The following is a 16,328-nucleotide window of genomic DNA, read 5'->3' as shown; positions in this document are numbered from 1 at the left end:
AGCATAAATCATATCTTGATCAGTCTGTTTGTGGTACAGCAGAACTTGTTCAGTGGTCAGATTGATGTTGTACATATGGGAAAAGCCTGTGTTCTTATGTGTGTGGAGCGAAGGCGAACATTCACCACAATCCCACCAAAATACTTTATAATACTTGACATCTTTTTAATATCACGGGTCCCATTCGTTTTCCCATGAGGGTTAAATTGAATTCAGAGGCTACGAGTGTGTACGCGAGAGTGTGTGTTATACCAGTCCCACATAAAGCATGCCAGTGTGACAGAAGCTGCTAAACTTGTCTCATTATCCCATAAATATTCCCCGCCCTGCTCACGGTCACCTAGCATCCCATCCATCAATCAAAGCCTGCTGCCATTGCTGTGCTGCTACCATATCCACGGCAACCTTCTGAGGGAGCAGCACTTAGGCCCTGATACAGAGTCCATTACACGCTCCAACCAGATCCTGCTGATTATAAAACACTTTCAGCTTACAGGAGACAGCGTGTTCTAATGGATCATAGTCTTCTCTTTTACCTTCAATTTAATAAACAGATATATAATATAGCAGATCTCAGTTTATGATAAATGTAAGAGTTGTGTGGAAAATGAATTGATGTCGGTGCTCAAGTTCTGCTAAAACTTGTGGATGCTTAGTTGGCTGTAAAGTTTGTGCAGCTTCTGACAGACTTCTGCAATCTTTTGTCGTTTTGCTGGATCATGTACCTGTGTTTATTATAGATTGACTGTTATTGTTTTTTTATAACCTTTACCCATTTTGATTTTTGAGTGATAATCGAATCAGTTACAACTACAACTACATTTATGCAACGTTTTTTGCAATATATAGTTTTATTATTAACTTTATTATTATTATTATTATTAGCTAGTATACACTGCTTTAATTTTGGGGTATTATGCTCACTAAGGACATATTTGTTTGATCAAAGATACAGTAAAAACAGTAATATTATTACAATATTATTTACAATTATTGTTTTCTATTTTAATATATTTAAAAATGTCCTTTATTCCTGTGAAACACAGCTGAATAATTACTCTAGTCTTCAGAAATCGTCAGAATCATCAGAAATCGTCTCAGGTTACGTATGTTCCCTGAGAACAGGGAACGAGACACTGCATCCTAGAACGCTTTGGGGAACGATATACCCACGACGCCATGCTAGGGGAGTGCATACCCACTGGCAGTGACAACTGTCAGAGCAAGCAAATTCAAATGAAATGCCCGAACAACTCTCCCTCAGGTCACACTGGGCTTCCCTACGATCATAGCCCAAGCTACTATAAGCCTCAAGAGGAAATCTTCACACACTACATGAAGTCCTACCCAGGCCGCTCAAAGGCCTGAAACAAACCACTTCAACAAAAGGGGTCCCTTTAATGGATTGTGGCTAGGGAACCCAATGGAGCCCCAGCCAATCACTCGGGAACGTATTCACCAAATGCCACCAGGGAGGCCCGACCTGGTGTCACTCATATTGGACACTTCAGTCTGCCAACCCTGTCTTTTCAAAAACAGAGCCTCTGGACACTTGCCTCTAGGTAAGGCATCCAGACAAAGGGACTGCGAAACTGGCAGTAACCAACTCAGACCGGATCTCAGAGACGGGTAACCTGGAGACCAATACTCAGCGTAGCGCTTCACAACCCTTGCTAGCGTGGGGAGTGTATCTGCTCAATCCAAGGATCTACAAAGCACCTATCTTTCAAAGCGCTAAGGAGGCCGGACAGGCCTACAGGGCTGATCTAACTGGGAGGCCTCACGATAGGCCCGCAACCGTCTGATCAGACTCAGGCAGCTGCATGCTCACAAGCGACCCTCAGTGAGGGGAGCACCAAGCCTGACCTAGTAGGTAGACCAGTCTGTAGGCTAAATACAAATAGGTTCCCTTCTGTAGGGAACCAGTAGCAGAAAAGTGACTACTTTTATCATTCTAGGGTGCGAACTCGCCTTCAGGTGCTGCCTGTTAAGGCCAGGTCAACTGATAGCAAGCATCCACTAGCTGTCAGAGTCATGCTAGCTGTTTAGTGCCCAATCTTGGGAACTCATCTCCAGGGAAGCCTGGTGAGGCCTACTACCTGATCACACTTTATGCTAGCTGCCAGAGCATCCAGACTCAGGAACTCACCTTCAGGGAGGCCTAGTGAGGCCTACTACCTGATAGCAAGTCATGCTAGCTGCCAGAGTATCCAAACCCGGGAACTTGCCTTCAGGAGGCCTGGTGGGGCCTACTACCTAATAACAAGTTAACCCTCTGAAGTCTGAGATGTTTTGGGGCCCTTTAGAAGTTTTGACATGCACTGACATTTGTGCTTTTTTCAGTTGCTTATAAAAACATCAATAGCAAAAGTGTAATTACATAGTATTCAGCACAAACTGGGCTACCATGATAACTGAGCAACATGTATGTACATGCTTGTATTTTTGAGAGAATAATGTTTATGCATGTTTTTTTTTTTTTTTTTAAGTGTTTTAAAATTAAGGCCTCAAAACACACAATAGATATGTGTCCACAAGACGTTTGACTAATGGGTGTTGTTGCCTAGAGTTTTTGCTTCACACTGATGTTAGAATCATTGAGCTTACTTATTCACATAAAACAATATATTAATTTACATTTTGTAAGACACTTTTTCTTTACAAAGGCCATATGCGAGGAGTTGTGAAAGATCATGAATAATGCTGGGTACCACACCTGAGAGAACAAAGAACCCATAATGAGCCGCATAATGAGCTGCATAATGAATGAGCTTCAGGTATGTGACTGAGAGAGCAACAGGACAAAGGAAATATATTTTGTTGTAGTTTATTTAGAATGTAGTCAACAAAGGCCTATTATATTTTATATGATCAAAAGATTTGACTACACTGCAAAAAAAAATCTTCTTATTTAGTATTTTCTTTAGTATGATCTAAAGACTTAGATGGCAGGGTTGGAGCCCTCAGTGTCGATGTCCGCCCGGATGCGAGATATTTTGCAAACGTTTCGTCAATCGGTGGCATCGACACATACCCATATTCACCCATCCCCTCGACATCAGCTAAATTAGCCCGCTGATGCCGATGAGATCAGTATGTAGATCGGGAATGAATGGGAGGCTCATTGGAGCTGGGAGATCATGGCCGGAGAGAAATAGATCGTCAAGCTGACTGCGAGCGATTTCTCCCCAAACGCCCCGCCACGGCAGCTGCAGTCTGTCTGTGGCACGTCCCATGACCTCCAACAGCTCCCCATACACGGGGCAGGATGGCTGAGAAGATTCATGATTTACCTGACTTTCACCATCATCATCAGCCATCTCCTGCTCGTCTGGAAGAGCACTCGCTGCTGGTTTGAAGGAGACCTTCATTAGCTTCAGACACCTGTCACGTTGAGACATTCCCCAAAGCGTTCTAGGACGCAGTGCGAGTTCCCTTTCGAAAGGGAACATTCTAATATGCTGATTTGGTGCTCAAGAAACATTTCTTATTATTATCAATGTTATTATCAATTTTCCATGTTTCCACAAATTATACTTTTTTTTAGGAATATTTGATGATTAGAAGCTTCAAAAGAACAGCATTTATTTGACATTTTAAATGCATTTTCTGTCATTTTTGAGTAATTGCTGAGTAAAAATATTAAGTATTAAAAATGTTGCTGACACCAAGCCCTTGAGTAAAAATAAAACACTATTACTACCACTAATAAATATATTTATTATTGGTAATTGTATTTTTTTTAATGCCATTACATTTATGTAGGGTTAAACACTATTGTTTCCTGTTAAATTCACAGTGTTTAATAGCATTGCTAGGCACTTTTACTTTACAGATATGGGATAATCCAATATAAAACAACTGATTCAGTATAAGTAGCTGATTATCAGTAAATGTGATTTTATGTGATTTTATTGTAGAAGTGAAGGATGCCTTGTTTCAGGGCCGTCATTGAGGAGGGACAACTGGGAATGTTGTGAGGACCCTGTGATGAGGGGTGCCCCTAAAAGGGCCTCTATCTCATTGCACCTGGGTGAGTAGGGGCCCACCCATAAAAACTTTGCCCTGGGTCGGGGGCAAATTTTAGTGTCGTGGCGACCCTGCCTGGCATTACTGGGAGTGTCTGTTTTAAACTAGGCCACATATTCCCTCTCCTCTCCTCTCGCAACGCAACCTACTAAACCAGTCAAGCATAGAGACCCAATAAAACTTCTTCACTCTTCCTTTTTCTCTTGTCTTTCCACCCTCACTCCTCTCATCTTTTCTCTTCTCTCAGCAGACCCTTGTTAATTGTATTGATCCTAATCTCCACAGACACTGTCCGCGAATGACCTTACTCTAGTGGATTACATCAGAATTACAGCTCCACTCCACATGAAGTGGACGCATCCGCTGGGCTTACCTCATATGAAAGACCGCTGATCGGCCTGCAGTAATTGAATGTGCCCCAGGGGTGCTCTGAACCACCCCATAAAGGGGCTGAGGCAGGAAATCAGCACACCCTAGTGCAGTGTATAGGGTTGCTAGGCGACATTTAGCCTTTATCAAACAATGCCAGCAAACCAAATGATCAACATTACCTCAACATCTGCTGGGCCGTTTATAACACGTTTGTCAAATAAAATCATGCACAATTGCAACTAACATGGACAAATGCGGGCCGGTTTGTATTTAAATGGTTTTCTCTCTCCTCTAATGCTCTTATGAGAAAAGGTGTTAGTATAATGGAGGAGCAAAGGTTTAAGACCTGAACATTAACATACACAATACTGCTGCCTACAGGAAACACTGGGGTATTACAACTAAGGTCATCACATTCACATGCTGCTGTTTACTTTTGACAAATGAGTATTAACTTAAGTTTCTCTCTTTGTTCCTCTCTGTAGATCAGTATATTTATGACTCATCTCTCCAACTATGGGAATGACCGCTTGGGATTATATACATTCACTAATTTGGCTAACTTCCTGAAATGCTGGACCAACCTGAGGCTGCACACACTTCCTCCCATGCAGCTCGCACACAAGTACTTCACACTCTTCCCGGAGCAGAGGCACCCGCTATGGCAGGTCAGTCATGATAGAAAGACACAAACTGTCTTTTAACCATATTCAAATATTTGAATTTACTTTAATGTTTAAATACGATTTAATGAGAACTGATTATAAATAATATTTGAATATTAGATCAGAATATAAGAAGGATTTCTAAAGGAGCGTGTGAAACTGAAGACTGGAGTAATGGCTGCTGAAAATTCAGCTTTGCCATCAATTAATTAATTTTTAAAATAAATTTAGAACAAATTACATTTTAAAATATACTAAAATAAAACACATTTATTTTCTATTGTAGTAATATTTCACAATATTACTGTTTTTTTAATTAAATAAATGCATCCTTGGTGAGCATTATTTTATTTTATTATTTATTTTAATGGATTCCAGTCAATAATTTTTCAAACTTAAATATTACAGTATCTTTTACCTTACATAAAATGTCCTAAATAAATTACCACAGGGAAAAGCAGTCCTTTGCAAAGTGACATGTTGGTATAAAATAAAAGGCCTTCTCTCTGAGGCCTGTAGGCCGTGTGACTATTACTGTACCTCAAGCACTCCAAGTCTCAAGTGGACATTGACTAATGACAAGCCACCAGAAAATGAACAGTTGCACTTTACAACTTTTCACAGGGACAATGATTGTAATGATTTGGGGAGTTTTGCACAATTTTAGCATATGTTTCTCAAGCATTTTTCTGTGGTTGTTATGTTTTAGATGAAAAAGATGCTGCATGTAGGAGTTACAGCCTTGACTAGTATAGTTTATTTAATAGTTCTTTCACACACAAAAAAAGATTTCAAGTGAATTTCATATTGTTCTGTTCTCAACATAAATTGCTTATTGCCGCAGTAACAATTACATTACACAATTACACATTGTATGTCCTGAAAATGAATTCCATCCGAATAGGTTTTTAGAATATATCTATTAATATCATCATATGATATCTGAAGATGATCTCAAGGATGATCCATATACTGTAGGCGTCACACTACATACAGTAACTTGTCCTCTGTCTCTGTGCTTCTGTTAACAGATCATATATTGATTTTATAGAACCTTATGCCTGATCCCATTTATGATGTTGTTGTTTTTTAGAACCCATGTGATGACAAACGGCATAAGGACATCTGGTCCAAAGAGAAGACCTGCGACAGGCTGCCCAAGTTCCTGGTGGTCGGCCCTCAGAAAACAGGTAATTCTGTATTTCCGTCTTTCCTTTTGCAGGGCTTCAAAGCCGCGTGTGTGCGCGCATCTCCTTGCTTTGCTGTTCCCCTTGATCCTGCTTCATATCACACCTTGTGCTGCTAGAAATGATGAAAGTGCAACCACAGGCGTTGAGCTCTAGAGGAGAACAATACAGACACATCCCCAGAGGGCTGGGGGTAGAACAAGGGAAAAGACTGAGCGCTGTTTTGGGGCTGTAAGATTTTGATTGGTGTCAAGACACTGTCTTGTTAAACACTTCTCCTCTCTGCACTCATCTTCTTTCCTGCTGTATCACAAACTCGCAACACACGCAGAAAAAAAAAAAAAAATCCATAAGATAAATGGGGTATTGATCCCATGTCTCTTAGTTTCTCGGTCTGTGGGCTGAATCTCCAGGCCCAAAATGTTTCTCTTCAGCGCTTATCAGCTGCACATATAATTTTATCATTAGCAGGGGAAGGGCACGTTGATTTACTTCTCCTCCTTCTTCCTTTCTCTTCTGCCCTCCTTTCTCCCTTCATCTCTTTCTCTCTCTCACCAGGCACGACGGCGCTCTACCTCTTCCTGATCATGCATCCCTTCATCTCCAGCAACTTCCCCAGTGTGAAAACATTCGAGGAAGTTCAGTTTTTCAACACCAATAACTATCACAAAGGCATCGACTGGTGAGAGTGAAACATTTACTTGTGCTCCAGACACTTTTGTGCTTGGGTTTCACTTTGTTAAAGGTGTTATTGGCAGAGAACGCACTGGTTATGATGTCACAAAATGGTGAAGGCGTATGAATATTAATCAGATTATACACAAATGATTTAACATGATTTTCCACTGTTTTGATTCATATTTTATGTAATGTGTTGATCTGGAGGTCAGTATGGAGTATTGGTTAATTTCCTAATTAAAATTTTATTTAAATATAAATATAATAGTTATCAAAATAAATATGTCATAAGTTTATTTAAGCACGGTGCGATTTTTGCTGTTGTACGAGCTTGCAGGGGATTTTTTCCACTCGGGAGAAATTGTGTGGAAATCGTTGATTTCGCAGTGTGAGAGGAATTACGAGACGAGTACTTTATGAGCACCTCCCGATCATTTTTAGACATTTAACATTCATTTTTACATGAACATAAAATTTGGAGAGTTGGCCCGATTTTGACCAGTATATAGGCTGTCCCCTATGGCCAAATCATACACAACTACGTTACATAGGCTAGATCAATGAATATTAGCTCAGTGGCTGCAACCATACAGCCTGAGCATATGCTGTCACACTCAAACACACACACACACGCACACTTTTTTTTTTCTATCCAAAGCTATAGCAGCTACATTGAATGCTCCGGTCTCTGTGTTTAGCACGGAAACTCATATGATTGCCGCCGGCACACCGTGCAGTACAGTCATGTCGTTTACCAGCTGCTTTGACGTGATTATCAGGTTAACTGACGTAACGTACAATATCTCACAACCTCCCAGGTGTCAAAACTTGCACAGTGTACGTCTGCCTTAATTCTAGGTAAATCGTGGCCATGTAGTAATAATTTGTACTAATTCATGTTCCCTCAAGGGAACAAATTAGTGCAAAATATCCAGGATTTAACAAATTAATAAGGTGTGGGAACTAATTCTTAATTTGTGACTCAATGTATTCAATGTGTAAGGGAAATATCTTCTTACTAGATTTATACTGTAGATATTTCTAACTAGATTTTAAACAGTTTTTTTCCATTTTCTTTATCTAGGAAACTCTTATTTGTCATTGACCCAGATACATTCTTGCCTGAAGCTGTTTCATAAAGTGGAGGGGATCAAATCTGCCATGGCAAAATGTCCTACAGTAAATGAAGCCTGTACTTATGTGTGCATTTGTCTTTGTACGAGTATTATCTAACTCAATGCACCTCTCTTCTCAAAGGTACATGGAGTTCTTTCCCGTACCCTCTAATGTCAGCACAGATTTCCTGTTTGAGAAAAGCGCAAATTACTTTCCTTCTGAGGAGACGCCCAAACGATCTGCTGCTCTCCTGCCTAAAGCCAAGATCCTTACACTGCTGATCAACCCTTCAGACAGGGCGTACAGCTGGTACCAGGTATGACACTGACCAATAACAAAGCAAAAACTAGTAGAATTGTCCAAGCAGAGATGTGTGGGTGGATTAAAGAGACTGCTTGTAAAAGAAAATCAATGCCATTGACCATGTTTACATGCACAAGAATTTTCCAATATCAATTAGGATTTGGTCATATTTCGATTACTCTACCGTTCAAAAGTTTAGGCTTGGTATTTTTAAAGAAGAGAAAAGTAATGTTTCTTGAGCGTATCATCAGCGTATTCAATTATCACTTTATTGTTGGAATTTCTTCCAAAAATTGTCTCGCATCCCACAGCATTTACTGTCTCACATTAAAGGGTTAGTTCACCCAAAAATGAAAATTCTGTCATTAATTACTCACCCTCATGTCGTTTGACACCCGTAAGACCTACGTTCATCTTCGGAACACAAATGAAGATATTTTTGTTGAAAGCTGATGGCTGAGAAAGGCTTCAGATAGGGCTCCATTGGCATTCAGTACATTTACACTCCCAAGATCCATGAAAGGCACTTAAAACGTCGTTACAAAGTCCATCTCACCACAGTGACTCTACAATAATTTTACGATGCGCGACAATAGTTTTTGTGCGCAAAAAAAAATCAAAATAACACCTTTATCCTCCGTGTGTGCCTCCACGACACATGCGTGAGAATATGACGTAGCGCCGTGGTTCGGGAATCCATGAAATGCATACTTTAACCCCATTTTGAGAACTACGCCGAGACCTAAAGCACAATCAATGTAGAATTCAACAGCTTAGATACGCGCGTCTTCCTCTGCTTGTAAACAAATCGCTTCTGGGTCATGTGTCTGAACGCCGGATCTGCGTAATATTCTCGCGCATGCGTCGTGGAGGCACACACGGAAGACAAGAAAAAGTTGGATAAAGGTGTTATTTAGATTTTTTTTGCGCACAAAAACTATTGTCGTCGCATCATAAAATTATTGTAGAGTCACTGTGGTGAGATGGACTTTGTAACGACGTTTTAAGTGCCTTTTATGGGTCTTGGGAGTGTAAATGTACTGAATGCCAATGGAGGCCTATCTGAAGCCTTTCTCAGCCATCAGCTTTCAACAAAAATATCTAATTTGTGTTCCGAAGATGAACGGAGGTCTTATGGGTGTCGAACGACATGAGGGTGAGTAATTAATGACATAATTTTCATTTTTGGGTGAACTAACCCTTTAATTCTAATCAATACGCACATCCACGTCAAATAATAAGACACACTACAATAGACACCACTTGATACACAAAACCACCTATAAGTACGTAAACACACATCCAGCTGCAGTGCAACGATTTAGTCCCTTCCATTCTTCAGAATCCTGAGGCCTACTTGACCACCAATTCTGGTTTATTAATTTTACCAACTGATGAACAAAAGAAGTATTAGAAGCATTGATCATGTGACACTGAATACTGGAGTAATGGCTGCTGGAAGTTCAGCTTTGCCGTCATAGCAATAAATTACATTTTAAAATATATTCATAGAAAATATTTATTTTAAATTGTAATAATATTTCACAATATTGCTATTTTTACTGTATTTTGATTAAATAATTGCAACCTTGATGAGCCTTTCAAAAACATTTAAAAAATCTTACCGACCCAAATCATTTCAATGGTTGAATAGTCCAGTGGTCAGACTCTTGGGTCATGTAAACACCTTTTGTGGAATATCCACAGTATTGGAGCAGTCATTTATGTGAAAAGTCAAGCTGTCAAACAAATACGTCAGAATACATAAAACATTAATGTTATTAATTTTTTATATTTTTTTTAATGTTATTATTAGGTACAGGAGAATGAGAATGAAAATACTGTAAAGAATTACTAAAATACAGATTCAAAAATGCATCAAAATAAACTAAAGCCGTTTATTATTACATAAAGAAATAACAAAAAACATGCATGTCTTATATTCATATTATCATATTCATTCTATTTTAAATATTGTATTGTCATGTTATATTCATAATAATATTTTAAAAATATTAACGTAAATCAGAAAGTCATGTGCATGTAAACTTTAGGAGAGCCATTTTTCCAATAGAAACAGGCTAATTTGAGATGTGAGCCAATACAAAATCATCCATAAAGCTGAAAAAAAGAAAAAATCCGTCTTGCTCTGAAGAGGTGTGGAGCTTAACCAAATATCTGTGCGGGTACTCATTGCTTCTCCAGATCTATAGAGGGTATTTTCTTAAAGCATTTTTTCTTTAGCACACCCTTTCACTCTTTTAGTGAAAATATACAGTATATATACATTAAAATCACTCAGGGTTTGTGTATGCGTGTTAGTGTGCTTAGTGTATTTACGTGGGAACCAAGCATGCACATGTTAATGTGTGATATTGTGGAGAGATTGAATATGTGTAAGTGAGAACATCACTGGGTGTAAACGCGAGTTAGAGATTGTGTGAGGTAAAAATCTCATCAACAGCATGCACAGGAGGGCACAGCATGAAGCTGCTACTGCACACCACAAGAACAAGAAAAGAAAAACATTTCAATCACATATCCTGTATTAATTCAGATTAAATACCATTCAAGCCCTCGCATTATCTAGCTTATTACATGGCTACTTAACAAATAAATATTATGTTGAAATGATTGCATTAACTTACTTGTAGATCCTCTACTTGTAGATACAGAGGATAAAGTAAAAGCGATCCTCTCCACCCTGTCAGTGAATAAGGCTTCTGGCTTGGATCTTATCCCCTCCAGGTTTCTTAGGGATAGTGCAGGGGTTATATATAGTATTCTTACCCATATTATAAATTTGTCCTTAAGTCAGGGTGTTTTTCCAAGCGATATGAAAAATTCCAGAGTGGTTCCTCTTTTTAAGAAAAGTAGCAGAGCTGATGTTGGAAATTATAGGCCAGTATCAATCCTGTCAGCTGTATCAAAGATTTTTGAGCGCCTTGTGTATGAACAGGTGGAGGAGTATTTCATCAGGCATGATTTATTATATGAGCTCCAGTCTGGCTTTAGAGCTGCATATTCTACCGACACCTGTCTCATTCACCTTTTTGATTATGTGCGTCATAATTTTGATCGAGGGAATTATGTTGGTATGCTATTACTTGACCTGCAAAAAGCATTCGACACTGTGAACCATAAGATTTTGATTTCTAAATTACAGTGTATGGGTTTTAGTAACTCAGCACTCATATGGTTCACTTCTTTCTTAACAGACAGGACCCAGGTCTGTGATGTTGAGGGGACCCTTTCTGATCCACAGAGTATAACATGCGGAGTGCCCCAAGGTTCGATCCTGGGGCCCCTGTTATATTTAGTATATATAAATGATAAATCAGCTGCGGTACGGTGCAAGTTGCTATTATATGCTGATGATTCTGTTTTACTTGTCCCAGGGTGTAATGTTAAAGACATTGAAAATACTCTTGGCATAGAGCTCGAGTCTGTCAGCCAGTGGCTAGTAGACAATAAGCTCTCTATGCATCTGGGCAAGACTGAATCAATTTTGTTTGGTACAAAAAGGAAACTGGCAAAATCAAATACTTTAAAGGTGATGTGTAATGGGTTTGAAATTGTATCCAAATCAAGTGTTACATATTTGGGTCTAACATTGGATCAATCACTTAAAGGTGAAGCCATTGCAGCCAAGGTTTTAGCCAAATGTGCCTGTAAGTTAAAGTTTTTATATCGCAAGACAAAGCTTTTTGATTCCTCTGTAAAGAAATTATTGGTATTAACTCTGATTCAATGTCATGTAGATTTTGCTTGCTCTGCATGGTTTTCTGAGTTGACTGCGAAATTTAAAAATAAATTCCAAGTGCTGCAAAACAATGTTATTCGGTACCTATTAAAAGTACCCTCCCGTACTCATATAGGTAGGGAGGAGTTTACAAGAGCTGTTCTACTACCTGTACATCTAAGAGTAGAACAACTTAAGTTAAATCATATGTTTAACATTGTTAATGGTCATCCCCCCAAATATTTATGCTCTAACGTAAACATGGTCCATACGCAGCATGGCTATAATACTAGGGCCAGCATCCGCTCTTGCATAGTTCCTAGAGCTACAAATGCAATTAAAAATTCTTTCTTTTATACTGATATTTAAATCATTTTGTAGTTGCTTTTGGTTTTTAAAATAGTTTTAATCTCACTGGCAGCATCAGAGGGCTCATGAAGACCCAGCAGCGTTGCAGTTCAGTTTCTATGAGGTCATTTCAGCCGACCAGCTCGCTCCACCTGAGCTGCGCTCTCTCCAGAACCGCTGTCTCGTACCTGGACTCTACGCCACACATCTGGAGAGATGGCTCACATACTACCCTCCAAACCAGGTAACACACATCTGTCAGTGGCTTGGACCAACCCTTGCTGAGTTCAGGATTTTTACAGGACTTTTTCTGAATCCTCTACTCCCTGTCTGTCTCTCTCTATCTCTTTCTGCAGCTAATGATTATTGATGGACAGCAACTGAGGAATGACCCAGCTAAAGTGATGGACGAGCTTCAGAAATTTCTGGGTGTCACTCCTTATTACAACTATTCCCAGGCACTCACGTAAGGGTCACAACCATAAAAACAAACCTTATGTTTTATTTCAAGTGGGTACATGCCAGTGATTTTGAAATGTGCATAATAACAATTATTATATACTTACCTTAACCCCAAGCCTAAACTTTTCCAATTGTAATTTATTTTGTAATATGTTTTTAAAGGAAGTCTCTTAGGCTCACCATGACTGCATTTGTTTACTAAATACAGTAAAATTGTTAAATATTATTACAATTTACATTTTTCTATTTGAATTAATTTTGGAATGTAATTTATTCCAGTGATGGCAAAGCTGAATTTTAAGCAGCTGCTGTTTTGGTGCCTTCCTGCTGTTATGTCTTTGCTGACACTTTTGATCAACTTAATACATCCTTGCTAAATAAAAGTATTAATTTCTTTCAAAAAAAATACTGACCCCAAACTTTTGAATGGTAGTGTACAAAATCGGAACTGCATATAATGTACAGGAAATGCAAACGCGAAAAATGTTCATCTCTAATAATTGAATGATAAAACACATTTCCCCACACTTTATGGATGTAATCTTAAATGTGTAAAGATATTTTAGCCACTGGCCTGTAGTCCTCCAGCGGTGGATAGTTTAGACATAAACTATTATTATGTGGAATTGAATAAATGCATTTGAATTGTTAACTACAAAACCTATTTCATAAATTGCAAACATTAAAGGGAAAGTTCACAGTTTAAAAATGAAAATTCTGTCATCAATTACTCACCCTCATTTTTGTTCCAAACCCGTAAGACTTTCATTCATCTTCGGAAAACAAGTGAGGATATTTTTAATGAAATATAAACGATTTCTGTCCCTCCATTGACAGCTATGCAACTAACACTTTGACGCTTCAAAAAGTTAATAAAGAGATCGTAAAATGAATCCATGATGAAGAGACACAGTCGCTTTATATAATGAACAGATTTAAAGGTCCCGTTTGTCCTGTTTTTTTGAAGCTTTGATTGTGTTTACAGTGTGCAATATAACATGTGTTCATGTTTCGCGTGTAAAAAAACACAGTATTTTTCACACAATTTACTTATCTGTATACCGCTGTTTTCACTGTCCTCAAAACGGCTTGAGGATTTCCTTATTCTATGAAGTCCCTCCTTTAGAAATACGTAACGAGTCCTGATTGTGCCAGCGGTTCCCGTGTTGTGATTCGACAGCAGATTAGCGCACATTGCCCGGAAAGGTGACGCCTCTTACCATAACGGGGAGATTCATGCGCTCAAAGTACAGCGTCACTGAAGGCTAAACATTTACATTTACGCATTTGGAAGACACTTTTATCCAAAGCGACTTACATTGCATTCAAGGTACACATTTTAAATTGTTGTCAGTTCTTGCTTTCCCTGGGAATCGAACCCATGACCTTGGCGTTGCTAGCGCCATGCTCTACTGTTTGAGCTACAGGAAAGCTGTAATGCCAAACAAAGGTGATTTGACTCCGGGATGAAAATAACAGCGTCTCGACCGGTCTCGACGACATGGCGACAAACACTCTACGAACGCAACACTTCCTCTACTCCACGCGGGAGCAACAAGACCACGCCCCTTTTTTTGCGTATTCTTGTGGGCGGAGGTTAGTCATCAAACTGTTCTACTGACGTCATTAAAGCAGGATGTACATGGATGTAGTCCAAACCGGCCGTTCGCTGTAAGCTTTGAAAGGGAACTTCTGTTAAATAAAATATCTCGCTTGGCATTGAACTTTGAGCTTTATCATTTTACAGGTATTATTTATGCTCTAACAGCAACATTACACACTAACTAAAGTTTGAAAAATGGGATCACAAAGAACAGGACCTTTAATTTAGGCTTTTATTCACATATAAACATTGATCAGCGAACATAAACAGAAGCACAACCAGACCTTCTTGATGCATGAGAACAAACCTCTTGCGGAAGCTCAAACGTGCTGCGTAACACAGGAGAATGAACCTCACTGGTTTTCACACGTCAAGCGAACATGCTTGACTTTACCATGACTGATATGCGCGTTGATCGCTCAGAAATCGCTCTGATTTCTTTCAAATTATCTTCATTTGTGTTCCGAAGATGAACAAAAGTCTTACGAGTTTGAAACAACATGAGGGTGAGTAATTGATGTTAGTTCATTTTTGGGTGAACTAACCCTTTAACATGTTAACTTTGACAGCCCTACAAATTAACAATTACTTTATGCAGCTGTGTGATGTAGGTCCAGACAATGTATGATTTTTTTTAGCTTTTATTATCTCTCTGGGAACATTTGGTCCCCACTTGGATATGCAAAAAAAAAGCCATACACATACTTACGCACACAGATGGACACAGACTCATCCAGAGATACGATACAGGAGCAAGCCTGCCATCCATGCTGTCCCTATTCCCATGTGTTTGAGAATCATCTGATAAAATGAGTTAACAGATCCGTGTTCTCAGCAATTGATGCCTGTATAATCTATACTGAGTCTGAATGAGATTAATTGTGATAATCTGTCTGAAGCCATTAGCACAGCATGAGAGCAAGAGGATTAATTTCATCTGGCCTCTCCAAATTAAAAACAGATCATTAGGTAACTGACACTTTCTCTGTTAAATTGCTCTTAAAGTGTCATGTACATTCTTACAATTCTGAAAACATAATAGGAGTAAGTGAGAAGTGGAGGGAATGGTGTGTATGTGCGTAATACAGTCATTTGCAAAAGTGTCGTTCATGGTCAAACAATACTTCTGAATGGCTGAAAAAGCACCTGTCAGAGGATGAGGCCACACCTTCACAAGAATAAAATTTCAAAATTAACACTTAACACATGTAAGCAGGATCAAACTCTTGCTGTGCTGTGTGATTTATTTTTCTTTTTATACCTTCTTTATCAATCAGTCAAGTGAAGTGACGTGATGGTAACCCATACTGGGAATTTGTCCTCTGCATTTAACCCAGTGGTTCTCAAACCTGTCCTAGGGACCCCCCGCCAGTGCCTATTTTGCACGTCTCCCTCATCTAACACAACTGATTCAACTTATCATCTCATTTAGTAGAGACCGCAAGACTTGAATTGGCTGTGTCTGATACAAAATGTGCAGTGGTGTGGTCCCCAGGACTGGTTTGAGAACCACTGATTTAACCCATCCAAGTTAGTGCACACACATTAGGACCAGTGAGTACTGAACTCACACACCATAAGCTGTGAACACACACACCCGGAGCAGTGGACAGCCATTCACTGCGGCATCCGGGGAGCATTTGGGGGTTAGGTGCCTTGCTCAAGGGCACCTCAGTCCTGCTAGTATTGAGAATCGAATAACTATTAGGCCACAAGTCTGACTCTCTAACCATTAGGCCACAACTGCCCCATATTCGAATGATTTGCAACTCAAATCAATTTCATACAGACTGTCAAAGAAAACATTGTTCACAACACATCTT

The 16,328-nt window shown here is 39.2% G+C and overlaps 1 protein-coding gene across 1 annotated transcript in view; it reads left to right on the top strand.

Annotated features, from left to right (window-relative positions):
• ndst3 (N-deacetylase/N-sulfotransferase (heparan glucosaminyl) 3) overlaps positions 1–16,328 on the top strand; it is a 103,334-nt gene that overhangs the window by 80,186 nt on the left and 6,820 nt on the right. Inside the window, exons 7-12 of the mRNA XM_079811504.1 lie at positions 4,887–5,069; positions 6,160–6,256; positions 6,812–6,935; positions 8,189–8,363; positions 12,514–12,684; positions 12,797–12,906. Of these exons, the coding sequence (XP_079667630.1) occupies positions 4,887–5,069; positions 6,160–6,256; positions 6,812–6,935; positions 8,189–8,363; positions 12,514–12,684; positions 12,797–12,906 (860 nt within the window). The remainder of the gene's footprint in view (positions 1–4,886; positions 5,070–6,159; positions 6,257–6,811; positions 6,936–8,188; positions 8,364–12,513; positions 12,685–12,796; positions 12,907–16,328) is intronic.

The sequence above is a fragment of the Gobio gobio genome (genome assembly GCF_949357685.1).
Source record: "Gobio gobio genome assembly, chromosome: 3".
Taxonomy (NCBI): Eukaryota; Metazoa; Chordata; class Actinopteri; order Cypriniformes; family Gobionidae; genus Gobio; species Gobio gobio.
Note: the sequence above shows the minus strand (reverse complement) of the source record. Positions and strands in the feature narration are given on the sequence as shown.